Raw genomic sequence first — 26,645 nt, 5'->3', positions numbered from 1 at the left:
CAGTCCTCGGCGCTATGCTATCTGATATTTTTCCATGAGCCAATGCGTATTCAATGTGCCAGCAGGAACATATGCTTCCGATCCTTGTAATAATAATAATAATAATCTGCAGATCTTATCATCAATTTACATATCAGCATAACATATGCCCACTCGCACAAGCAGTAATCTTTTTATATTATAAGCTCAGTTTTGGGTGGAAAAAGAGATATAGAGTGGAATGATGAGGACAAAAGTTGTGAGATCCAAGAGTCCTGGGGAGGGAAAGTAGGCACATGCCATACAACAAAAGTAAAATTCTCACCAAAAGAAAATTTACAAGGAGGAATAGCCAAACCAGCCATGTTATGGACAGCTAATGTACTTGTTAAAGACCTCTGTTCGCCAAGGTTCACGCATTACTAGGATTAAATAGCCATGTTGTGGTTTTAAATATTGCTCCATTTGTGTGCTCATCAAGGATTTTAAAATCCTATTACCAAGCAGGCACATCAGTGATAATATAATTGATTGTGTAACAAACAAAGCCATTATTTATAGCACACAGTCACGGGTACCTGATACCTGATGTGGAACACAAAAGCTGAAAAAAATAGTATGGACTTAACAGCAATAAGTAGAACTCCACTTGCTTTACAAAACTGCTCAATTACATAGCGTCAACAGCTCATTCGGATTTAAAGAACTCCTTGTATGGTCTCAAGTTTATGAAACATAATACCAGTATCAATATCAAATTGTACCTATCAATATCATCAGCAATGACAAAGAACAGGAATGTGGCTAGATTCATTTTGGACAGGACTTGCTAGCATACAATGAGTTTTAAACTGGGATTTAGTAAAATCCACAGTTCCAACTGCATCAGCAATGTAAAGAAAAGATGAAATATCATCAATAATGATAAAGAACATAAATGAGGATGGATGCAATGTACCTCTCCATGAGTTTCAACATTGACATCCACAAATAATATTTTATTCTGAAACACATAACAAACATTTCACATGTCCCAAAACCCCATTCAACTTTTTCTCTTATCAAGCCTAACAGCAGTGCTGCTTTTAGGATGACAATTAGGGTGTAGGCAAATAGATAAAACAAAAAGATGGGTGCATTGTTTTGGAATTTATACACATCCATGTGAAATAAACATAGCTAAGGTCCCATGGAAATTACACATGGGCCTATGAATACCTTTCAAATAATAGGAAATATAGTCAAATCTAAAGGGGCCAAGATAACAAGGTAATTCATTTAGCATTATTATTTGAGAATTTTGTAATTAAAATATATTAAATTAACTTTCAAAAAATTTTTAATAACTCTGAATTAACATATTCAAATAATACTTTTCTTAAATAGTAATAATATACATACCCTTTGTATGTTCAATCCACATCCTACCATTCAAGAATTAATAACTCCAGCTATTCTCATACTAAAAACTGCATAGCATCTTAGTAACAGTCTCTCTCTATGTTCAAGCCAGTTGCCTCAGTACTTCAAAGCACAATAGGACCACAAGTGACTCTGACATAACACTACCTCATACAACTAGCTGCATCACGTGCTATGTCTAACCAATACCATCTTAAAAACTATTTTAAGAGAAACAGTACATAGTATATGCTATATGGGATTGTCATTTGCAGCTTAAACCCAAACAAAACCACCAAGTTTAGCAGCCATAGCACATATCTCGAGCAGATCAACCAAACTTAGATTCAAAATCATAATATAATAAACACTCTTCCACTGATTATTAGAAAGAGCTTATACAAGATCAAGAAATAATAAATTAGAGGAACTTCTCTCAACTTAAGAGGGAAAAATTTCATGTTTTCTTCACTACCCTTCCTCTACTACAATTAGACACAATCCCAAAGACTTAATCTTTGATAGCCCTCCTCAACCCAATTCCCTTAATCAATAACTAAGAACCAATACATTCCACTAAGTGAACTACAGAACTAGAGACAATCCAATTGCCAAGCTAAAACCAAAAGTCTGAAACCAATATTTCTAAGGAAAAAAAAAAAAAAAGCAATCAATGAGAGTTAAAATGAAACGAGAGAAGGAGAGGGAGAGAGAACCAAAGCAGAAGCTCCATGAAACGAACTCAAAACACCATCAGGATAATCTACGACCCAGACTCAGTGGTAGACTCTGGTTTCTTGCACAATATCATATGCATAGGAGTAAAAATTCCAGTCTCCCCCCCTTTAGTCAAATAATTGGCAGTATGATACAGCATTTCATGAACATCCACAACCCCTTTAGGGGCAATCCCCAACCATGCAAGCACAGTAACCAAAATGTGATTCCTCCAATATGCAATCCTTCCCATCTTCAACCTCGACCACCACGGCCTCGACGGCGGCTTCGCCAAATCCTTCTCCCTCAGCACCTGAAATCCAACTTTCTTTGCAATCTCAGCAATGTCACTGTAACTCCTTAACCCAGGCAGTGCATCTCCTCGCTCTATCCCTTGAATTATCTCCACATGGGTTGGATCCTCCGATTTATACAAATCTGTAGTGACCCATTCGTACGATACATAAAAAGAACCGGGCTTCAAAACCCGATAAATCTCGGCATACACATCTTCAAGCCTTGGAGCGTGGCAGGTAGCTTCAATAGAGTAAGCTCCATCGAAACTATTATCATTAAACGGCATTTGCAAGAAATTCCCACAAACAACCTCGCACAGTTTATCCAACCCCGCTTTCTTGTTGTGCGAGCGGGCTCGATCCACCTGATACTCATTGATCGTGATACCAACAACACTGGCCCCAGAATGAGCCGCGATTGCCCGCATGGGACCACCGACTTCGCAACCGGCGTCGAGTACTCTGTCACCGGGCTTGACATTGAGCTGATCGACGGCCAATTCCTCATGGAGGCGAGTGGCGTCGCGGTGGGATTTCCCAGGAACGGAAGGAGAGAAATGGAAGGACTGGCCCCAACCCCACTCGTAGATATCGGTAACTAGATTGTAGAAGGTGTCGACGAAGGCAGGAACCTTGTCGATGGTCTCGATTTGTTTAGGAGAGTGGAAAAAGGACCAGTATTGGCGATACTTGTCCTGGACTTTCTCGGCGGAGATAGATCCGCCGGAAAGCTGTGCTGCATTCTTGCCTTTCTGTTCGGCGGAGCCGAGGAGGCAGAGGAACCAATAGATACCGAAGAAGAGTAGAGAGAGAGAGAAGAGGAGAGTGAAGGAGTCCATGAGAGTTCGTGAGGCGAAAGGGGAGGGCGGATTTGAGTTTTTATTTTTTTTATTTTTTTTTATGCAGCGGGGTCTGGGTGAAATTTAATTTTTAATTATTTTTTAACGGAGTTGGATTGACTTTTGATGGGACCCGCTTGTCGTTTATAGTGGGCATTAGAGTTGGAGAGGGAACTGGATAAGTGAGCAAATGAAGCACTAAAATCATCCGGATCCTATATTAGTTGTGCAGTATGTATATGTATATTTATATAAAAATAAAAAGTTTATTAAAATTATCATAATTTTAATAATAATTTATTTTCATTATTGAGCTTTGTGTATGTACTTTCTATCTCTAATAAAAAAAATATACCCTAGAGTGAATAACAAAAGGTGAGGCTAAGTGATATTGGTGTGGCCCTTAGTTGAGGTCCATATCCAACTGAGCCGTGGGCGTGCACAAGGAGCTAATCCTTTGAGATCTCACATCTATTGTGGAGCTTGTGTGTGTATAGCTTACATAGAAATAAGGACTCTGTTAAAATTGTTATAGTTTTAATAGCGATCCATTCCCGTCACTGAATTATGTATGTGCGTCACTAGGATTTTTAGGTTAGGCATGAAGTTAAATTTTTTTCTCATCAACTTGTTGAACTAGCATATTTTGTACATTATTATTGTTTTTTTTTAAAGAAAAAAAGGTATTCGACCTTGAAATATTTTTAGGGCTTTTATTGTTTAAGGATTGTATTCATTTCTACTCCCTCCTTCTTTAATCGTAGGTTAAGGATATTTGAATAACTTTTCTGTTTTGCCTTTATTTAAATGGTTTAGTTTATTTCTATGCACACTAATATGCATGTAATCAACTTAATAACATGCTAATAAGGAAATACGGTAAACTAAAACCGAATTATGCATAGGGTATGTGATGCTGTCGTGAGCTTTATGGCCCCATTCTTAATGCCACGTAGATCTACACGCAAAAAACGGGTGAGGTGGGTGGCCCGTTAGCCGATCACTCCGATGCTCAAATCAGTAAACCAGTTGTAAAAGAATGAAAAGAGTTATAACTAATTTCAGATGGTGAATATGCGTACCTAATTCTTAGATCCTTCTTTGATATTTATAGGTTTTTTAGGTGAAAATTAATCATTGCCTCATTTATAGAGATAATCTCGGGTTGATATATTGGGATTGTCTCCGTGAAATTCAGCTTGCTGTATGATCGGCATAATTATTGCTCAGTATAGCTTTTGCTCTGCTTGTTGGTAGAGCGAAAGTACAACCTTCTTTTGTCTAGTTCGGTCATAGACCGACTATGCTCTGTTCGGCTTGATACTGCTTGGTTTGGTTTGAACATTATCTTGGTTGGTCTTTGACCTTCTGTAACACCCTCACTGTATCTATCCCATGCATTCTACCGTTCCGGTGACTAGTGTCGGTCTGGACAATTAGAACGTCTGGAAAAATATTTAAACTAAAGTAAGGAACCATAATTAACTCAAATATTAATAAGAAAAATTAAGGAAAAATTTTAGAAATAAAATATAACTAAGTTAAACGAGCCGGTGCCCTAGCGATGGGTAACCAAGTGGAAAGTTGCGGTCTTCGCAACTAGAAGCTATAAACTCGGGAGAAAATTCATAAAATAATTTTTTGGACTCTAGATAAGAGTCATTGAGGGTTCTATGGCATTAGAATGCCAAGAAAAGGTTTAGAAAAAATTTTCAATTGGTACAGACAATTTTAATCTGTTAAGCCAAACGAAAGGCATTTTAGTCATTTCGTCTTCAGAGATGAATTTTGACCGACTTGTCCAGTTAAGTAAATAATTATTATGACATAAAATGTAAATAAATATTGCTAAAAATTAAATTGAAAATGAGTAGAGAAGAAAAGAAAAGAAAATGAAAGAAAATGTCAATTATGACATCACATTATGTCACTAAAGCACTCCCACCCAATCACATTGTGACACATGTCCATAAACCACTTAAAAAGCATAAAATGGACAGAAAAATTGAAGAAACCAATCTGTTTCTTCCCTTTCCCATTTCCAGCCGTGACTCTCTCATCTTCCCTCTCCCTAACCCATTCCTCTATGAAAGCTTAAGGCAAGCTTGAGACAACCCACCAAATCACCTCTAAACCCTAACTTCTCTTCATGAAAAATTGTCCCTACCACTAGAGAAAGCCTTGGATAGCAATTTTAAGGGGAAAAAGAAAGGTTTTGGCAAGCTTGGGAGTAGCTCCAGCAAGATTAGTGACCAATCTCCTTCCATTCTTGTGTAATTCATGTTTATTAACATGAGATAAATGGAAATTGTAAGAAAAACAAAATAAAACTTATGTATATTCACCCCTACAATTTTGACAGCTTAGGGGTGGTTAGGGTTTGATGAATTTACTTGAAGTAAAGTGTTTATGAGCTGCCTATAGCATGAGATGAGTGCTTGAACATGTAAGAGTAAGTGAAATACAAGTGTGATGCATGAATGAACCTTGAAAATGTGGACACTTGAACAATATTAGGGTTTGCTCATGTAATAGTATGTTAATATTGTAATGGTCAATCAGTGACCATTTGAATGTGTATAAGGAGGAATTGAAGTGAGTAAGGATATTGGAGTTGAACTTAGGCATGCTACCCTTGGTGACCTGCAGGACTGGTTGTGAGTTCAGCAGGTTTAGGCAACTATAAATGGACTTGTATAAGTTCAATTGGTGCAAGACTAATTGGACATGAAACTAGACACATAATGGCACAACTTTGGTGAAGAAACTCTACCCAGAAAACCAAACCAAGTTGACCTAAAAATTGCCATAATCTGGATGACTTGCATTCTGCCTGAGCAAAATGACCAAATAAATAGTATTTATTCATTTAGTCATAACTCAGTGTAGAAATGTCCAATTAACCTAAAATTTTATCAGTAAATAGCTGAGACATAGACCTACAACTTTCATGAAGAAACCAAACCCAAATTTTGATCATAATATATTCAAAAACTGACCTGTAGTCAGTGTATAAAACCTACAGAATTGATTCTGCCCAGAAAAATCTAGAAAATTGCAATCCGGCCAGTTATGGTGTTTAGGCCATAACTTAAGTTACAAAACTCCAAATGGAGTGATTCAAAAAAATAAATGTAACTAGACACAATAAGGAACAACTTTCAAGAGGACAATTTTGCCAAATTCCTACTGTACAAATGACCAATGGAACAGTAAACTTAGTGCTTGAAATCTGAAAATTGTGAATAACTAACACTAAGCTTTGAAATGGAATTGGCAACCAATGCCAATAACTTTGGAATGCAAAATGTGGTATGTTGGTGATATTTGAACCAATATACCTATTATCTATGAAAAAGTCAACATTTTAGTTGACAAATGAAATGAATAGTAACCTTACATATAAAGTACAAATATTCAAGAAATGACTTTGTAATATGCCCTAGTAGGCCTAATGTGATTGGTTTGGATAGGTTGGCATGCCAATAGGGTTTTGATAGCAATACTGCGTATGATGTATGGCTCCATGCCATTCTGTGATGATAGCCTATGGCTATACTGATTATGATGCTATATTTGGCTTTATGCCTTATTGCTTTTATGGCTTATTAGCCATTCTATTTGCACACCGGGAGACACATTGTAACCGATGGTGTGACGGCCCGAGGTACCTGGTACCCAGTGTTAGTTTACCTGTTTATCCAGTCCGGTCAATTTGTATAGGTAACTTGGGCATGGAAAAGTATAATTTTAATTGAATTGATTATTAAAGAAAATAAGGAAATTAAATATCAAGATAAAGATCAAGAATGATTACAATAAAATTAAGAAGCTCAAAATCATCAAGAAAACGATTAACAAAATGCATGAAGGAGTTAACATCATAAAATATAATTAGCCTTCGACTAAATAATAAGTTAGTAAATATTCATTTCTTATGAACACAATAACTAGGAAATTTTTTCTTTTATTTGCATATTATATTTTCTTGTATTATTGGCACCACTAAGCTTTATGCTTAGCACGTCGCTTTTGCAACGCATAGGTACTGAAGATTTGGACAGAGAGCCCAGTAGACCACAGACTGGGTAAGGCCGTTCACAGTTTTGCATAGTATTCGTGTCACCGCACAGACTACAGTGCATTGGTAGGACACTAGATCCCATTTTGTATTTTGTGATTTTTGTAAGTTTTGTAATTAAACTCTTATTTTATCATGTATATTTGAAACAAATGTAATATAATTTTGTATTAATGTAAGTATTTGTAACTTATGATTATAAATAACATATGAGAATTTATTTATGATTTGAGCATGATGATGATGTGAAATGAATGAATGACAAAAGGAGGAATTATTAAGAAATTGTTGTAAATTGATATGAGAATTAGAGTTGTGATTTGAACAATTATTGGAAGTGATTTCTACAAGTTCCAAAGAACTGTTTTCTTCATTTTTAGCCGGCACTCTGCCGGATTTTCTATAAAATTTTCGGAGCCGCAAATTAATTTATAATTTTAATAAATGATCTAAATGAGATCAATTTCATAAATTTCACTTAATAACTATAATAAATAAATTAAGAACTGATAAATATCAATGAGATAAGTTATGATGTTTCGGTACACTGTATGACATATCTTGCTCGATTACACTGTAGACGGGTAAGGGGTGTCACACCTTCCAAGGCTCTATTGACTATCTAAATGCCACATTGGATAACTTGTTCCATGTTGACTATTTGACTTTATTTTTAGATGAGTAATATCATTAATGCCCCTCTCTAGTCTTTATGAATCTTTTAGGTTTGTGTGCTATCTATTAGTCCAATGTCCTCGTGCAGTATATCTTCATCTCTTGAGGTTTTGAGACAAATTTTTATCTATAGACAGTTGTAAAATGCATCTTTTCTTACTGTGTCACTTCGGTTAAGGGGCTGCTATTAAAGCTTTTTCTCGAGATAGTGAAAAGGCGCTTCGGCAATATAATGATAGTGATTTGAATCTCGAGGCTTCATTTATTATACTTCTTTTCACTATTGAAGTCATTTCCTTTCCTCATTTGCACTTTACTTTCTCTTCACTGGTCTTTAATTTCTTTTTTTGGCGAATCCTCTGCTTCTCTGATTTAAAGGTAAAACCTCATTTCTTTAACTTTTTCTACATTTTTCATTTAAAAGTGAGTGGAAAGGGTGGTTCTACTACCATTCCTCAGACTTCAGCGATCATTTTTAGCTAAGATTTAAGCACCTATGAGCTTTTTTCTGACTCCAACCATCGAGCCCAGGGTGTTAGGGGAGGTGTTAAAGTTACCAGTCCATCTTATCTGGTATCTGCCAACATGACTAAGCCTAGTGCTATCCGTGTTTGTAATATTGGTGTTGATTCTTCCGGGTCAGGTGCGCCATCAGGGGTGAGTGAAATTGTCTCTACCTTAAGCAGTTGGGATCTGTTAGATCTCACAAAATAGTATGGAATAGATAAGGATAGATTTCGAGTTTCACTTGTCGGGGCAAAGGGGGAGAACAGACAATATCCTTATTCTACTTGTAACACCCTCACTGTAGCCATTCCGTACAATCTACTGTTTCGGTGATCGGTGTCGGTCCAGACAACTAGAACGTCTGGAATAATATTTAGACTAGAGTGAGGAGTCATAAAAAAATCAAATAATGCCAAGAAAAAAATTAAGGAAAAATTTTAAAAATAAAATACAATCAAGTTAAACGAGCTGGTGCCTTAGCAATGGGTGACCTAATGGGAAATTGCTGTCTTCACAGCTAGAAGCCCTAAACCCAGGGTAAAATTCGTGAAATAATTTTTGGAACTCCAGAGAAGAGTCATTGAGGTTTCGATGGCATTAGAATGCTAAGAAAATGCTTAGAAAAATTTTTAGATTGGTGCAGACGATTTTGGCTCAATAAGCCAAACGGAGGGCATTTTGGTCATTTCTTCTTTAGAGATGATTTTTTGCCAACATGTCCAGTCAAATAAATAATTATTATGACATAAAATATGAATTAATATTGTTGTGAAAATAATTAAAAATGAGTAAAAGAAATGAGAAAAGAAATTGAAATTAAATTAGATTTATGACTTAAAGGTGATGTCATAAATGAATAAATTGAAATTTGCAACCAATGCAAATTTGCCAAGCAAGTTAAAAGATGATAAATACCACTAAATTGAGACAAAATGGAAAAATAATTATGCTCATCCTCTTCCTTCTTTCAGCCGAAACCCACTTCTCACTCTCTTCCACCATTAAAACTTCACCCAAGCTTCATATCACCTACCAAACCATCTCAAAACCCCATCTTCCCTTCATAGAAATTGGTCATCACCACTAGAGCAAGATTTTGGCAGCAAAAAGAAGTGAAAACAAAGGAGTTTGTCAAGCTTGGGTTGGCACACAACAAGGTTAGTGTCAATTAACCCTTTAAAATTTTATGTATGCATCATTGGGAGTGTAAATTGAGTGTGAATTTGAGAGAAATTAAACAAATTGTGCATGATTGATGTCCTTCAATTTTTGGCAGCCATGTGAGGGGTAGAGTTTTGATTGTTTCCTTTGAATAAATGTGATATTTAGGCTGCCCTTGATATGAGTTTCAGGGTTAGAACTTGATTTATGAGTAGAAATGCAAGAATTCAAAATTGGGAATTTAGGGTTTTGAGCTAAGTAGGGTTTGTTTGAATTGATACTTCATTTATGTTTAATTGGTCAATTAATGACCATTTGTTGTAGTTTGAACAGGCAATTGAGTGAATTGTGACCTTAAGTAAGGTAAAGAAATGGACTGCCCTAAGTGTGCATTCTGGACCCTATGAGTCCAGTGTACTCTTGGGTTTATAACTCAAGCTAGGTAACTCCAATTGGTGCAAGGCCAATTGGAGGTTAAATTAGATACAAAATGCAACAACTTTGATGAGGAACTTGTCCTAAAAAACCAAATCAAGTAGCCCTAAAAATTGACCTAATTCGGGTGGTATACATTCTGCCTGGGCAAAATGACCAAATGAACAGTATTCATTCATTTGGTCATAACTCAGTGTAGAAAGGACCAATTGACCTGAAATTTATATCAATGAAAAGCTTAGACAATTTACAACAACTTTCATGTAGAACACAAACTCTAATTTTGGACTTAATCAAAGGAAATTGTTAGCCAAAGTTGAACTACTAAATCTGGCAGAATGGGATTCTGCCCAGAAATTCTAGGCAGATACCAATCCGGCCAGCCTTATTCAAATTAGTATATCTTGAGCTAAAAAACTCCAAATGGAGTGATTCAAAAAGGAAATTAAAGAAGACACATAAAGGAACAACTTGTATGAAGAGAATTTTATCAAATTCCTACTGTACAAATGACCAGTGCAACAGTAAACTTAGTGCTTGAAATCTGAAAATTTTAAAATAACCAACACTAAGTTTTATAATGGTATTGGCAATGCCAACATGTAACACCCCTATTTGCATAGCTTGGTATATTTCATTATTTCGGTGACTCGTGTCGGTTCGGATAATTAAGGGGATTAGAATCACGTCCAAGACACTTAGATAAGCCTTGAACACAAATTAGTAATTCTCAATTAGTTAAGTATAAATAAGAAAAATAGAACATAAGAAGTTAAATGAGCCGAGAGTCACAGCGATGGGTGACCTTCTCGGGAACGACTACGAGGTCTATTTAAACTCAAATTTCGAACTGTAAAATGTGACGCCGCGGTCCTTAGGACTATTGCGAACATAGTGAAAAAAGAGAAAATCACGAAAAAGAATTATTAAGCCGGTCAAATAATTAGGTCAGGGATCCGGAAGAAATATTGAATTATTTACAAACCGAGTCGAACCGGCGAGGGGCAATTTGGTCAATTGACCCCTAGACCTGACTCTTAATCTGACTGTCAAATAAAATTGGAGAAAAAAAAATTTTGGGATCAAGAATTAAATTAAAGAACTAATGAAAAAATAAAGAAAAAAGAAAAGAAAATGAAATGTGAATTATGACATCATCCAAATGACATCATACATAATATCAAAAATGCAATTTATTTAATTAAAGTTGACTAAGTCAAAATTTAAGATAATTAGACACATAAAAGAAAAGAAAAAAGAAAATAAACCACACTCTTCTTCTTTGCCATGAACCTTCACCCTTCTCTCTCCCTCTCCATTTTTAAAACCTCCATTAAAGCTTGGGTAAAGCTTGATTTTACCCCACTAAACCTTAAGCCCCCCACAATTACCTCATAAAACCTTGTTAACCTCACTTGAGAAAAATATTGATAAAAAAAAGAAAGGAAGAAAAGAAGAAGAAAATTGAAGATTGAACATCAAAGTGAGGTTAGTTCTTTTAATTGAAAATTTAGTTTATTAGTTGTGTTTGTGGTATGAATAACCTAGAAATTAACTTAAAATGAAATGAAAACAACTTGGGAGGACTATATGTGAATTTCAGCCAGCCATAGTTGTATGAGAATATGATGTGTTTTGAATGAATTAAAAGTGTATGTAAGCTTGAATGAGTTGAGAAATGGTGTTGGTATGTTTGGAACTAATCAAATGTAACAAATCAAGTGAGTCAGGGTTTTGGCACCCAGGGTTTGTGAGACAAAACTTGGAGAATTAGTCAAATGGTGTGTTTGACCTTGTTTGAGCTGAAAAATGGTCATATGTGACCAATTGTGGTATGTTGGAAGTTTTAGAATTAGGTTTAAATTAGGATTGCATAGGGACATTCTACAGGTAGCAGGACCAAGGTCCCTTTCAGGGACCAAAACTGAAAATTTACCTACCCAATTGGTGTGAGGCCAATTGGGAATGAAACTATACACAAAATGACACAATTTTCATTCAGGAATCATGCCCAAAAAATGACCATAGCATAGTGAACAAATTGACCAAATCCAGAAATGGGTGTTCTGACCTGTACAAAAATGACCAAATGAACAGTTCATTTGGCCATATCTTGGGCTAGGTAGGTCCAAATGACCTGAAATTTACCAGTAGAAAGCTGCGATATAGACCTACAACTTTCATGAAGAACACAAACCCAAATTATGCCCTTAACCAAGTCATTTAGCCACCCAAAATTGGTGACCTAAAATTGCCAGAACCTAGAAATTTGCTCAAAAATCTAGGTAAGTCCAATCCGGCAGCCATGATTCAAATAGCTATAACTTGAGCTACAAAACTCCAAATGGAGTGATTCAAAAAGGAGAATAAAGTTAAGACAATAAGGAACAATTTCTATGAAGAAAACTTAGCTAAATTCTAACAGCAACATGACCAATGGAATAGTGCAAAATAGGTTACCAAAACTGAAAATTTGAAAGTTTGCCTAAAAGACTTAAGTTTTGAGAAAATGACCAAAACCAATAAGTTTGGTAACCAAAATGTGGTATGTGAGTATAGTTAGATTTCTCATACCTATTAAGCATAAAAAAGTCAATATTTTGACTTGAATAGTATCATGAATAGTAACCTCAACATGAAAATTTTTAAGAATGTATTGGGACTAGAATTGAACATATATGAATTAAATATTGGAATTATTGTGAGGCAAAGATACTAAGACACTATAAATTTCGTGTTTCAGCTGAAAAAGACCCAGAAGGTCTAAGAGACTGAGTCAAAACCTAGAGGGGACTCACGTCAGGTTTGTGCACAAAAATTTATAAATTATAGTTTTCACAATGAAAACTGATTTTTTATACATTGTGAATGTGTTTTATTCATTATAAATTTCGAGAATGTTGTGTTGCCTATTTTACAATGAAAATTTGAAATGAAAATTGTTTATTGATTTGTATGAAATATTTGAACAATATGGTTTTGAATTTGGTCATGGCCTTGGAAATTTTATTTGAGAATTTGTGTGTTGCCTACTTTGGAAATGGAGATTTGAAATGAAGTTTGTTTAATTGTTGTATCAATTATAATTGAACATCATAGTTTTAAATTGTTTTGATTCACACTTGGCATGGCAGTCCCTTATTATGTTCCTTCTCCATTTATGGGGTGAGTTTGACTATATTCCTCCCTCTTTGGCTTCCTAGTCAGGAGGTGAGTTTGGATGAGTACTCATTAGCTAGCTAGCCACCTCCCTCATTGATTTCGATTAGTGGGGTCAGTTTGCCTTGTCGTGGTGTACAACACGGCATGTTTGGAAATTTTGTGTCATGGCCTAAGTTGTGTTATTGATTGGCAACACTATGATTATTAAATTGTTTGATCAAAGTTGTGTTATTTTAAGCCTTGAAAATTATGATTTGTTATAAATGTGATTTAAAAAAATTGTGAAATGCGATTATGAGATTTTTGAATTATAAATTGTTTATAGATATTTTATATTATGCATTTTATACTTTATTGTGCGCCACTGAGTATTTTTATACTCAGCGATAGCTTTAACTTGCTGTCGCAGATAGAGAAAAGGACATAGCAGTAGAGTGAGCTGCTACAGTCAGAGAGGAGTACAGTTGAAGAATTTTTGTACGGATATTTGTCTATACCCTGGTAGTTTAGTTTGATGTAAATATGATAGTATGCATATGTATCTTTGTAGTTTGAGCAGTTGTACAGATAAAATTGTAATAATATTATTTCGGATTTTCTTTTGATATATTAAGATTGTGTATGTTAAATTAATTTTAATACCACGTTTATGGATGGTATTATTTTAACAATATTTTGAAATGTGAATTTTGATTTAAATTGTGGTTGACTGTATTGTTTGGGATATTATTGGAGATTGAGGCTATGAAATGAAATTATTTGGAAGTGTTTTTCACAGGTTTTGAAGAACTGTTTTCTCAAAAATATAGACGGCACTCTGTCGAAATTTTTATAAAATTTGCGAAAAAATAAAAATGGATAAAAATTTTTACTAGTTTTGAAACTTCAATTAAATGTTTTTAATTCCTACCAAAACGCTCACCACTTCCAAAATGTAAGAAAATGGTTTTAAAATCCCTTGTAGTGTATTTAATGGGTTACCGGTAGGGGAAGTACGGTAATTCATTAGATGTACTACGGGATCATATTACATCTTACAGAGGGGTAGGGTGTGACATGTTTAGTGGTATCAGAGCAATGGTTTTAAAATGAATTTTGAGCTGTGAATTTTAAACATTTTGTCAGTAAATACAACTGCTCAAATGTTTGATACATATGACATATTTACATCATGAATATGCACTAACGGAGGTCAACCTCCTTGTGTTTGTTATCAGAGAGTAGAAAATTTCTGAAATTGGAATGGAAGAAGGAGATCATTTCGTAGAATAATCTGTCGAGGCTAAGGCCCAAGGAGAAGCCCCAGCACTCTAGAACGTGAGTGGATCAGCCACTCCAACATCGTAGTTTCCTGCTCAGTTTGCATAGCAGATGGCTACGTTTTTCCAACAAATGACGGGAAATGTGCCGCCTTAAGCTCAGATGCAAACACCTGCAGCACAACCACAACCCTCGGCTCGGCAATATGAAAAATTAATGAAATTTGGGGCCACCGAGTTTAAGGGCACTGTGGATCCACTAGAGGCAGAACAGTGGTTAGAGAGAATAGAATGGGTTTTCAGAAAGCTACAGTGTGTAGAAGGGCTGAAGTTCGATTACTCTGTTTTTTTATTGCAAGGGGATGCATATGAATGGTGGAAGACCATCCCCCACAGCCTGGTTGAGCCACCTGTGTTGACTTGGTCAGACTTTTTGAGGGAGTTTCGACAGAAGTGGGTTCCCGATGCTTATGTAGATATGAAATTGCAAGAATTCTTGAGCCTGAAGCAAGGAGACAGAACTGTAGCAGAGTATGAGCGAGATTTCTCTCGACTAAGCCACTATGCCAAAAGTTTGGTCACTACCCCCAGAGACCGGTGTAAGAGGTTTGAGGCTGGGTTAAGGCCTAGCTTGAGAATGCAAGTGGTAGGGTTCTGACACTAGAACTTTTCTGAATTAATTTCACAAGCTCTGGAACTGGAAAGGATAGAATCAGAATGGGCAGTGAAAAAGAGTACAAAAGAGAAAGAGAAAACTGAAAAGGTTACTGGCCAAGCTACTGAGAGTGGCTCTGGGAAAAGAAAACATTTTGGAGGATCTAGCTCGCGCGAATCGGGTAGAGGTAGATCTTCTGGACAAAAACCATCCCAATTCGATTAGCAAACTCAACAGACACGCAGAAATACGTTGTCGGATCGACTTTGTGAAACTTGTGATAAACCATATAGTGGAGTATGTTATAGAGTTATAGGAGCATATTTTAATTATGGAGGGACTAGTCATTTTGTTAAGGATTGCGTAAGTCCGCGCCGTTATGGATCATTTACCACGTCAGAAGGATCAGCCCAAGTTTCTACCCCAAAGAGTTCACCAGCAGTTGGTAGAGGCAGAAGCAGAGGTAGTGGTAGTATACCTGGAAGTCAGAGTACTGTGAATCAGCCAGGACAAGGTGATGCTCCAGTGAGAGTATATACTATGTGACAGAGGGACAAGGATGAGACTTCTGACATGGTTGCTGGTATTTTCTCAATTCTTAACTAAGATATGTATATGTGTAAAAAAAATTTGATATGTTTGTGACTAGTCTTTTTAAAATTAATTTTGGAAGAGTTTGTCAGTGAAAAATATTTGTTAGCATACAAGAATTTGTAAAGTTAATTAATAAGCCTAATTAGGTAAGGCAAGAGAACCTAAAAGTAAGTTATAGTAATATGGCTACCTTAGATGCGGGTAAAGGTATTACTACTGATAGATGTCAGTGGGTATCATAATCAAAATAAGTTTAAGATATTAGTGGATTTGAAAGAAATAAGATAAGAGGAAGTTTGATCTATTGGGATGTATCATAGTAACTATACAATATTCTTGATGTTGTCTTTGTAAGTCAGACATAAGATCGACTTGGGATTTATTGTGTAGAGCTACGTATTACCCAATAGTACACAAAAATAAGAATAGTTGCAAACGACATCTATTTTGGTATAGTTATGATAAGATAAAGTTTTCTTATTGGAGAAGAGTTTGAAAGTCCTAACCTGGGGCTTAAAACTCTAAAGTTAGAATATTGAAGGGTTATAGTTCAGTACAAAAGAAAGTAATGACTACACATCAGTGCAAAATAAGCTATAGAATATCGATAGAAAAAAAAAATTTATGGAAGTAAAAATTAGAATAGTTGGTGCAAATGTAATAAAAAAAATTATGAATAGTAGTTAAAATGTTGACTAGAATGGTCTGAGGACCAAATCAAAGTAATATTGAAGAATAACGGAGTTATTAGGGATGATAAAAAGTGCTAAATTAGGACTCGATAGTCAAGTCAAGGAAGAGGATAAGATTGAAGAATAAAATAATTAAAGTTAAGTTGTGAAATGAAAAAAGGAGAAATAAATAGAACAGTAAGGAATGAGAAAAACACTAGATGAGGAATTGCCACCAAGGCAAACAATCTACTTAAGACGCGTAACGATATCCCGAACTATTTTATCAAGAAAGAAATAAGTTAAACCAAAGCAAACAAGATAGTGCAAAATAGCATATAGATCTTGGTCATAAATGAAGATGGTAAGATAATGGTTATGGACCTATGGCTAAGAAGGAGATAAGCAGTTCATATATGACCAACAAGGTCAACAAAAAAAAAAAAGAGAGAGAAGAGAAGACTACAAAGGAAAATAATTGCTAAAACAACAGCAAGAAAAGAGTAAAACTAAGTTCTTATCCATAGGATCATGCGAGATCCTAGAAAAAGCAGATCCACTAGCACACAGATTTGCTTACCTTTAAAATTGAAATGAATTTGAATCTAACTTATGATAGAAGCTCATAAGAAACTTGGCACACGAAGTGAGCAATCGATGAGTAAATAGTATTGGTTAAAGTGCTACGGACCATTATTTCGATTATGAAACTATGCAGAAATGTGAGAAAAACATGAGAAAACAACATGTATGACTATTTGAGGACAGATAGTGGACACAATTTCGAGGACGAAATTATTTTATGGGGGAAGAATTGTAACACCCTATTTGCATAGCCTGGTATATTTCACTATTCCGGTGACTGGTGTCGGTCCGGATAATTAAGGGGATTAGAACCACGTCCAAGATACTTAGATAAGCCTTGAACACAAATAATTAGTAATTGTCAATTAGTTAAGTATAAATAAGAAAAACAGAACATAAGAAGTTAAATGAGCCGAGAGTCACAGCGATGGGTGACCTTCTCGGGAACGACTGCGAGGTCGATTTAAACTCAAATTTCGAACCGTAAAATGTGACGCCGCAGTCTTTAGGACTATTGCGAACATAGTGGAAAAGAGAAAATCACGAAAAAGAATTATTAAGCCGGTCAAATAATTAGGTCAGGGATCCGGAAGAAATATTGAATTATTTACAAACCGAGTCGAACCGGCGAGGGGCAATTTGGTCAATTGACCCCTAGAGCTGACTCCTAATCTGACTGTCAAATAAAATTGGAGAAAAGAAAATTTTGGGATCAAGAATTAAATTAAAGAACTAATGAAAAAATAAAGAAAAAAGAAAAGAAAATGAAATGTGAATTATGACATCATCCAAATGACATCATACATAATATCAAAAATGCAATTTATTTAATTAAAGTTGACTAAGTCAAAATTTAAGATAATTAGACACATAAAAGAAAAGAAAAAAGAAAATAAACCACACTCTTCTTCTTTGCCATGAACCTTCACCCTTCTCTCTCCCTCTCCATTTTTAAAACCTCCATTAAAGCTTGGGTAAAGCTTGATTTTACCCCACTAAACCTTAAGCCCCCCACAATTACCTCATAAAACCTTGTTAACCTCCCTTGAGAAGAATATTGATTAAAAAAAAAAGGAAGAAAAGAAGAAGAAAATTAAAGATTGAACATCAAAGTGAGATTAGTTCTTTTAATTGAAATTTTAGTTTATTAGTTGTGTTTGTGGTATGAATAACCTAGAAATTAACTTAAAATGAAATGAAAACAACTTGGGAGGACTATATGTGAATTTCGGCCAGCCATAGTTGTATGAGAATATGATGTGTTTTGAATGAATTAAAAGTGTATGTAAGCTTGAATGAGTTGAGAAATGATGTTGTTATGTTTGGAACTAATTAAATGTAACAAATTAAGTGAGTTAGGGTTTTGGCACCTAGGGTTTGGGAGACAAAACTTGGAGAATTGGTCAAATGGTGTGTTTGACCTTTTGAGCTGAAAAATGGTCATATGTGACCAATTGTGGTATGTTGGAAGTGTTAGAATTAGGTTTAAATTTGGATTGCTTAGGGACATTCTGCAGGCAGTAGGACCAAGGTCCCTTTCAGGGATAAAAACTAAAAATTTACCAACCCAATTGGTGTGAGGCCAATTGGGAATGAAACTATACACAAAATGACACATTTTCATTTAGGAATTATGCCCGAAAAGTGACCATAGCATAGTGAACAAATTGACCAAATCCGAAAATGGGTATTCTTGTAACACCTCTATTTGCATAGCCTGGTATATTTCACTGTTTTGGTGACCGGAGTCGGTCCGGACAATTAAGGGGTTTAGAACCACACTTAAGACAACTAGATAAGGCATAAACACAAATAATTAGTAATTGTCAATTAGTTAAGTATAAATAAGAAAAACAGAACATAAGAAGTTAAACGAGCCAAGAGTCACAGCGATGGGTGACCTTCTCGGGAACGACTGCGAAGTCGATTTAAACTTAAATTTCGAACCGTAAAATGTGACGCCGCGGTTCTTAGGACTATTAAGAACACAGTGAAAAAGAGAAAATCACGAAAAAGAACTGTTAAGCAAGTCAAATAATTAGGTCAGGGAGCAGGAAGAAATATTGAATTATTTGTAAACCGGGTTGAACTGGCGAGGGGCAATTTGGTCAATTGACCCCGAGACCTAACTCCTAACCTAACTGTCAAATAAAATCGGAGAAAAAAAAATTTCGGAGTCGAGAATTATAATAAAGAACCAAGAAAAAAATAAAAAAAGAAGAAAAGAAAATGAAAAAGTGAAGGAAGATGACATCATGCATGATGCCATAAATCCTATAATTAATAAATTTAATTAAATGGATTTTTGGGTCTTCTATAAGACAAAATACATAAAAGAAGAAAGAAAAAATAAAAAAGACAAAAAGTCATCTTCCTCACATGTTGCTGTCTCCCATCTCTCTCTCCCTCTCCATTGTTAAACCTCCATTAAAGCTTGCACTCAAGCTTAACACTCATCACAAAACCTTAATAGCTTCCATAAAAACCTCATTAGAGCTTGTTATTTCAACCTAAGAAGAAGATTGAAAGAAGAAAGAAGAACAAAAGATAGAGATTTGAAGGATTTGGAGTTCTAAGAAAGGTTAGTAAGCAAACTTGATAATTTTAGTTTGATTCTTACATTTCTAACTTATTGAACTTGTAAATAAACTTTAAATAAAAGAAAAATTTGTTGAGGGACCATGAGTGAATTTCGCCCAGCATGTGTATGGGGGTTTTATTGCATGGTTTGATTAATTTGGATGGGAATATGAACCTTAAGTAGTTGAGTTATTATGGTTTAAGGCTTTAAAAGTAGCTAAATGCAAGAATTTGTAAACTAGGGTTTTGGACTTAGGGTTTAGTGACAAAAATGTGAGGAAGTGGTAAATGATATCTTTGACCTAATGTGAAGTGAGAAATGGTCATTTGTGACCTAATGAAGAGTGCTAGAAGTGTTTGAATCAAAACCAAATTTGGATTGAGTGTGGTCATGCTGCTGGCAGCATGACCAAGGTCCCTTTGAGGGACCAAAAATAAAAATTTACAAGTCCAATTGGTATGAGACAAATTGGGAATGAAAATAGACACTAAATGACACAATTTTCATTTAGGAAGCATGCCCAAAAAGTGACCAAAACCTAGTAAACAAACCAAACTTAGAAAATCACAGTCTGCCCTGTACAAACTGACCAAATGAACAGTGTTTGTTTGTTCATTTGGCCATAACTCGAGCTAGACAGGTCTAAATAACCTGAAATTTTACCAGTGGTTAGATGAGATATAGAACTAAAACTTTCATGAAGAATATAAACCCAAATTATGTCATTAACCAAGTCATTTGGCCACCCAAATTTGGCAACCTAAAACTGCCAGAACCAAAAATTACCCAGAAAATCTGGGTTAAGTCTAATCTGGCAGCCATGGTTCAAATGGCTATAACTTGAGCTACAAAACTCCAATTGGAGTGATTCAAAAAGGAGAATAAACTTAAGACAATAGGGAACATTTTCTATGAAGAAAGTTTTGCCAAATTTCAACAGTAAAGTGACCAATGGAACAGTGCAACCTTAGACACCAAAACTGAAAATTTATCAAATTTGCCTAAAAGACTTAGAATTTGAGTAAACAACCAAAACCAACAAATTTAGTGACCAAAATGTGGTATGTGGGTGAAGTTGGAATTCCCATACCTATTAAGCTTTAAAAAGTCAATAATTTGACTTGAATAGTATAGTGAATAGTAACTCCGAAACATAAAATTTAAAGAACGTTAAGTTTAGCACATTAGAGCTAGGTAAAAGTGAATTTAAATTTTTTTTTGGATTTATGTTAAGTTATGATACTGAAATACTGTGAAACTGTGTGTTTCAGTGGAAAAGAATACCTGGAAGGAACTCGAGACATCGAGTCAAGGCCAAGAGGCGATTCGTATAAGGTTTGTGCACAATGTAGAATTTCTGTAAATTTTCTTCTGCATATTGTTTTGAATAATTTGAAATATTGAATTGTGACATCATTATGATGAAGTATTTATGATGCTTTTGATTTAAATTGTTGAAAGTTATTTGTGTATATTTGAATTGGCAATGTTTAGAAAATTATTAAGATAAGTTTTGAAATCACAGTGTCATGACCATATATTTGAACACCTCACTAGCATGACTAGTGGGGATAATCAGTTTCGAATTTTGATTCCTTCTCTGGAGAAGTGTTGAGGTGTGCCAGTAGAAGAGGATTTGAATGGATATCCATATATTTGAGCTAGCTAGCCTTGTGATGTGATTCTCCTTAGCCTCTGGCTATTGAGATTATATTTATTTCGAATGGCATGATATAACTGTGGGTTTTATGAAATGTGTTTTGATCCTTCGAAATGAAATTGTTTGGAATAAAATCTCATAATTCATGTTTTGTGTTTAACTCTCATATTCAGTTTAATTTTTGAATAAATGTGATTTAAATTCTGCATAAAGATTCTTTTAGTATGTTGTGCACCACTGAGTCCTAGCACTCAGCGATAGCTGTTATTGCTGTCGCAGATATAGAGACTAGAGGAGCAAAGAGATCGAGTTCCGAGGATTGAGAATCTGGCTTGAAGTTATCGGGTATAATTTATACCTTTGATCAGAATATTTCTTTTGATGTATGTATTACACATAAATGTATGGACATGTAAATTCGGTCTTGAGCAGCTTGTACAAAGTTTGTATAAAGTTGGAATAAAATTTAGTTTGGATTTTCCCAATGTAGATTTTAGTATGATGTATATATAGATTGTTTGTCTTTAATGAATGGAAATGTTTTATTTTAATTTGAATCAGATTGATAGATATTATTTTAATGATTATTGAATTTTGGGAATTGAGAAATGTTGACTATTGAATTTTGAGACTTGAGAAATTGGTTGAGATTGATTATGAAATTGAAGTAGTGGTTGAGAAAAATTATTGGAAGTGCTTTTCACAGGTATTTGAAGAATTGTTTTCTCAAAATACAAACGGAACTCTGACAAAATTTTTATAAAATTTGTGAAAAAATAAAATGGACCAAAAATATTAACTAGTTTTAAATTTAATTAAATGTTTTAAGTACCAATTTAGAAATGCTCACCACTTATAAAAAGTAAGAAAATTGTTTTAAAATCCCACTTATCAAAAATAAGAAAATTGTTTTAAAATCCCTTGTAGGGTACTTAATGAGTTATCGGTAGGTGAAGTTCGGTAGTTCATTAAGTATTCTACGGGATCATGTTATGTCTTATAGAGGGGTAAGGTGTGACAGTTCTGACCTGTACAAAAATGACCAAATGAACAGTATTTGTTCATTTGGCCATATCTTGGGCTAGGCAAGTTCAAATGACCTGAAATTTTACCAGTAGAAAGCTGAGATATAGACCTACAACTTTCATGAGGAACAAAAATCCAAATTATGCCCTTAACCAAGTTATTTAGCCACTCAAAATTGGTGACCTAAAACTGCCAGAACCCAGAAATTTGCCCAGAAAACTGGGTAAGTCCAATCCGGTAGCCGTGATTCAAATAATTATAACTTGAGCTACAAAACTCCAAATGAAGAGATTCAAAAAGGAGAATAAAGTTAAGACAATAAGGAACAATTTCTATGAAGAAAACTTAGCCAAATTCTAACAGCAACATGACCAATGGAACAGTGCAAAATAGGTCACCAAAACTGAAAATTTGAAAGTTTGCCTAAAAGACTTAAGTTTTGAGAAAATAACCAAAACCAATAAGTTTGGTAACTAAAAGGTGGTATGTGAGTATAGTTAGATTTCCTATACCTATTAAGCATAAGAAAGCCAATATTTTGACTTGAATAGTACCATAAATAGTAACCTCAACATGAAAATTTTCAAGAATGTAAGTTTAAGTATATTGGGACTAGAATTGAATATATATGAATTAATTATTGGAATTATTGAGAGGCAAAGATACTGAGACACTATAAATTTCGTGTTTCAGCTGAGAAAGACCTGGAAGGTCTAAGAGACTGTGTCACACCCTACCCCTTAGTAAGATGTAACATGATCCCGTAGTACATCTAATGATTTACCGTACTTCGCCTACCTGTAACTCATTAAATATACTACAAGGGATTTTAAAACCTTTTTCTTACATTTTGGAAGTGGTGAGCATTTTGGTAGGAAATAAAAATATTTAATTAAAGTTTGAAAACTAGTTAAAATTTTTATCCCATTTTATTTTTTCTCAAATTTTATAAAAATTTCGGCAGAGTGCCGTCTGTATTTGGGAAAAACAGTTCTTCAAAACCTGTGAAAAACACTTCCAAATAATCAATTTCAACCCCATTTGCAACCACCAAACTTCAAATCAATAGAAATAGCAACACTTCAATTCAAAATCTAAATTTCAAATCAAGAATTGATATCTCAAAACATTTCATAAACTCATGCACATTGCATTTTAAATACTTAATTTACATTCATAAGTTAATTTACAGACGCAAAATCTCAAAAATAATATTATTATACATTGACTGTACAACTGCTCAATCTACCTTAATACATATGACACTAAACCATTTACATTAAAATAATTACAAAGGTATTAACAAATACCCGTACAAAAATTCTTCAACTGTGCTCCTCTCGATCAGAGTACTCACTCGTGCTATGTCCTTTTCTCTATCTGCGACAGCAAGTTAAAGCTATTGTTGAGTATAAAAATACTCAGTGGTGCACAATAAAGTACAAAATGCATAATATAAAACAATTTTTCAAATCACAGTTATAGCAAATCATAATTTTCAAAGCTTAATATAATACAAATTTGATCAAACAATTTAATAATCATAGTGTTGCCAATCAATAACACAACTTAGGCCATGACACAAAATTTTCAAACATGCCCTGTTGTACACCACGACAAGGCAAACTCACCCCACTAATCAAAATGAATGAGGGAGGTGGCTAGCTAGCTAATGAGTACTCATCCAAACTCACCTCCTGACTGGGAAGCCAAAGAGGGAGGAATATAGTCAAACTCACCCCATAAATGGAGGAGGAACATAATAAAGGACTGCTATGTCAAGTGTGAATCAAAACAATTTAAAACTATGATGTTCAATTATAATTGCTACAATAATTAAACAAACTTCATTTTAAATCTCCATTTCTAAAGTAGGCAACACACAAATTCTCAAATAAAATTTCCAAAGCCATAACCACATTCAAAATCATATTGTTCAAATATTCCATACAAATCAATAAATAATTTTCATTTCAAATTTTTATTGTAAAATAGGCAACACAACATTCTCGAAATTCATAATGAATAAAACACATTCACAATGTATAACAAATCAATTTTCATTGTGAAAACTATAATTTATAAATTTTTGTGTGCAAACCTGACGTGAGTCGCCTCTATGCCTTAACTCAGTCTCTTAGACCTTTTGGGTCTTTTTCAGCTGAAACATGAAATTTATAGTATCTCAGTATCTTTGCCCCACAATAATTCCAATAATTAATTCATATATGTTTAATTCTAGTCCCAATATGCTTAAACTTACATTCTTAAAAATTTTCATGTTAAGTTTACTATTCATGGTACTATTCAAGCCAAAATATTGACTTTCTTATGCTTAATAGGCATGGAAAATCTAACTATACTCACATACCATATTTTGATTACCAAACTTATTGGTTTTGGTCATTTTCTCAAAACTTAAGTCTTTTAGGCAAAATTGCAATTTTTCAGTTTTGGTGTCTTATGTTGCACTGTTCTATTGGTCATTTTGCTATTAGAATTTGGCTAAGTTTTCTTCATAGAAATTGTTTCTTATTATCTTAAATTTATTTTCCTTTTTGAATCACTCCATTTGGAGTTTTGTAGCTCAAGTTATAGCTATTTGAATCATAGCTGCCAGATTGGTCTAACCCAGATTTTTTGGGCAAATTCTGGGTTCTGGCAGTTTTAGGTCACCAAATTTGGGTGACTAAATGACTTGGTTAAGGGCATAATTTGGGTTTATTTTCTTCATGAAAGTTTTAGGTCTATATCTCAGCTTTCTACTGGTCAAATTTCAGGTCATTTGGACCTGCCTAGCCCAAGTTATAGCACTGTTCATTTGGTCATTTTTATACAGGTTAGAATTCCCATTTCCGGATTTGGTCAATTTGTTCACTAAGTTATGGCCACTTTTTGGGCATGATTCCTAAATAAAAAATGTGTCATTTTGTGTTTAGTTTCATTCCCAATTGGTCTCACACCAATTGCGTTGGTAAATTTTCAGTTTTGGTCCCTAGAAGGGACCTTAGTCATGCTGCCTGCAGAATGACCATATCCAATCCGAATTCAAACTCAATTCCAACACTTCCTACACACCACAATTGGTCATACATGACCATTTCTCAACTCAAGCAAGGTCAAACACATCATTTAGCTAATTCTCATATTTTTCTTCTCAAAACCCTAGGTGCCAAACCCTAATTTTCATGTAATTCAAATCTAATGCATTCCAATCACCAATACATAGTTTACACACATAATTCAACTTAAACACTCAATCAAATACATCAAATTCATTCATTCTCAACCCTAACCTACTGCTGGCCTAATTTCTATTTGGTCCACCATGCTTGATTTTATTTAATTTTTCCACAACCTTTTCCTTTGAATTTCAAATCTTCTATCTCTATTTTTCCTCCTTCCTTTTCTTGATCAATCACCTTCTCAAGTTGGTCAAACAAGTTTTAATGAAGAATTTGGGGGCAAAATGGGGTTAGGTGGTTGGAAGAAAGCTTAAACTCAAGCTTTCATGGTGGGTCTTCAATGGTGGCCAAGTGAGAGGAGAGGGAGCCGGCACACTTGGGTGGAGAAGAGGAAATGCTTTATTTTTTTTCCAATTTTATGTTTATTTTATGTGTTTTAGTCTTATTTGACTTGGTCAATTATGGTGGGGAAAATTAAAACGAGTTTTGACATCATGATGATGTCATCCAATGATGTAATAACACTTTTTCTCTTTTTTTTTTTTCTTTTGTATTTATTTTTCCATTAAGTTTTTAATTTAATTCTTAATCCCAAAATTTTCTTTTCTCCAATTTTATTTGACAGTTAGGTCAAGAGTTAGCTTTAGGGGGTCAATTGACCAAATTACCCATCGCCGATTCGACCCAGTTTGTAAATAATTCAATATTTCTTCTGGATCCTTGACCTAATTATTTGACTGGCTTAACAATTCTTTTTCATGATTTTCTCTTTTCCACTGTGTTCGCAATGGTCCTAAGGACCGCGGCGTCACATTTTACAGTTCGAAATTTGAGTTTAAATCGACTTCGCAGTCCTTCCCGAGAAGGTCACCCATCGCTGTGACTCTCGGCCCATTTAACTTCTTGTATTCTGTTTTTCTTATTTATACTTAACTATTTGGTAATTACTAATTATTTGTGTTTAAGGCTTATCTAGTTGTCTTATATGTGGTTCTACTTCTCTTACTTGTTCAGTTCGACACCGATCACCGGAATAGTAAAATATATCAGGCTATGCCAATAGGGGTGTTACAGACTGAGTCAAGGCCTAGAGGCGACTCACGTCAGGTTTGTGCACAAAAATTTATAAATTATAGTTTTCACAATGAAAACTGATTTGTTATACATTGTGAATGT

General features: G+C 34.6%; 1 protein-coding gene across 1 annotated transcript; it reads right to left on the bottom strand.

The window, feature by feature from the left end:
* Positions 1–1,736: 1,736 nt before the first annotated feature.
* LOC131180826 (24-methylenesterol C-methyltransferase 2-like) lies at positions 1,737–3,232 on the bottom strand. The gene has a single exon (XM_058148597.1). The coding sequence runs from the start codon at positions 3,230–3,232 to the stop codon at positions 2,144–2,146; it is 1,089 nt and encodes a 362-aa protein (XP_058004580.1). The 3' UTR covers positions 1,737–2,143.
* Between the last annotated feature and the right edge of the window lie 23,413 nt (positions 3,233–26,645).

This window comes from Hevea brasiliensis, chromosome 6 (genome assembly GCF_030052815.1).
Source record: "Hevea brasiliensis isolate MT/VB/25A 57/8 chromosome 6, ASM3005281v1, whole genome shotgun sequence".
Taxonomy (NCBI): domain Eukaryota; kingdom Viridiplantae; phylum Streptophyta; class Magnoliopsida; order Malpighiales; family Euphorbiaceae; genus Hevea; species Hevea brasiliensis.
This window is presented reverse-complemented; position numbering and strand designations above follow the sequence as displayed.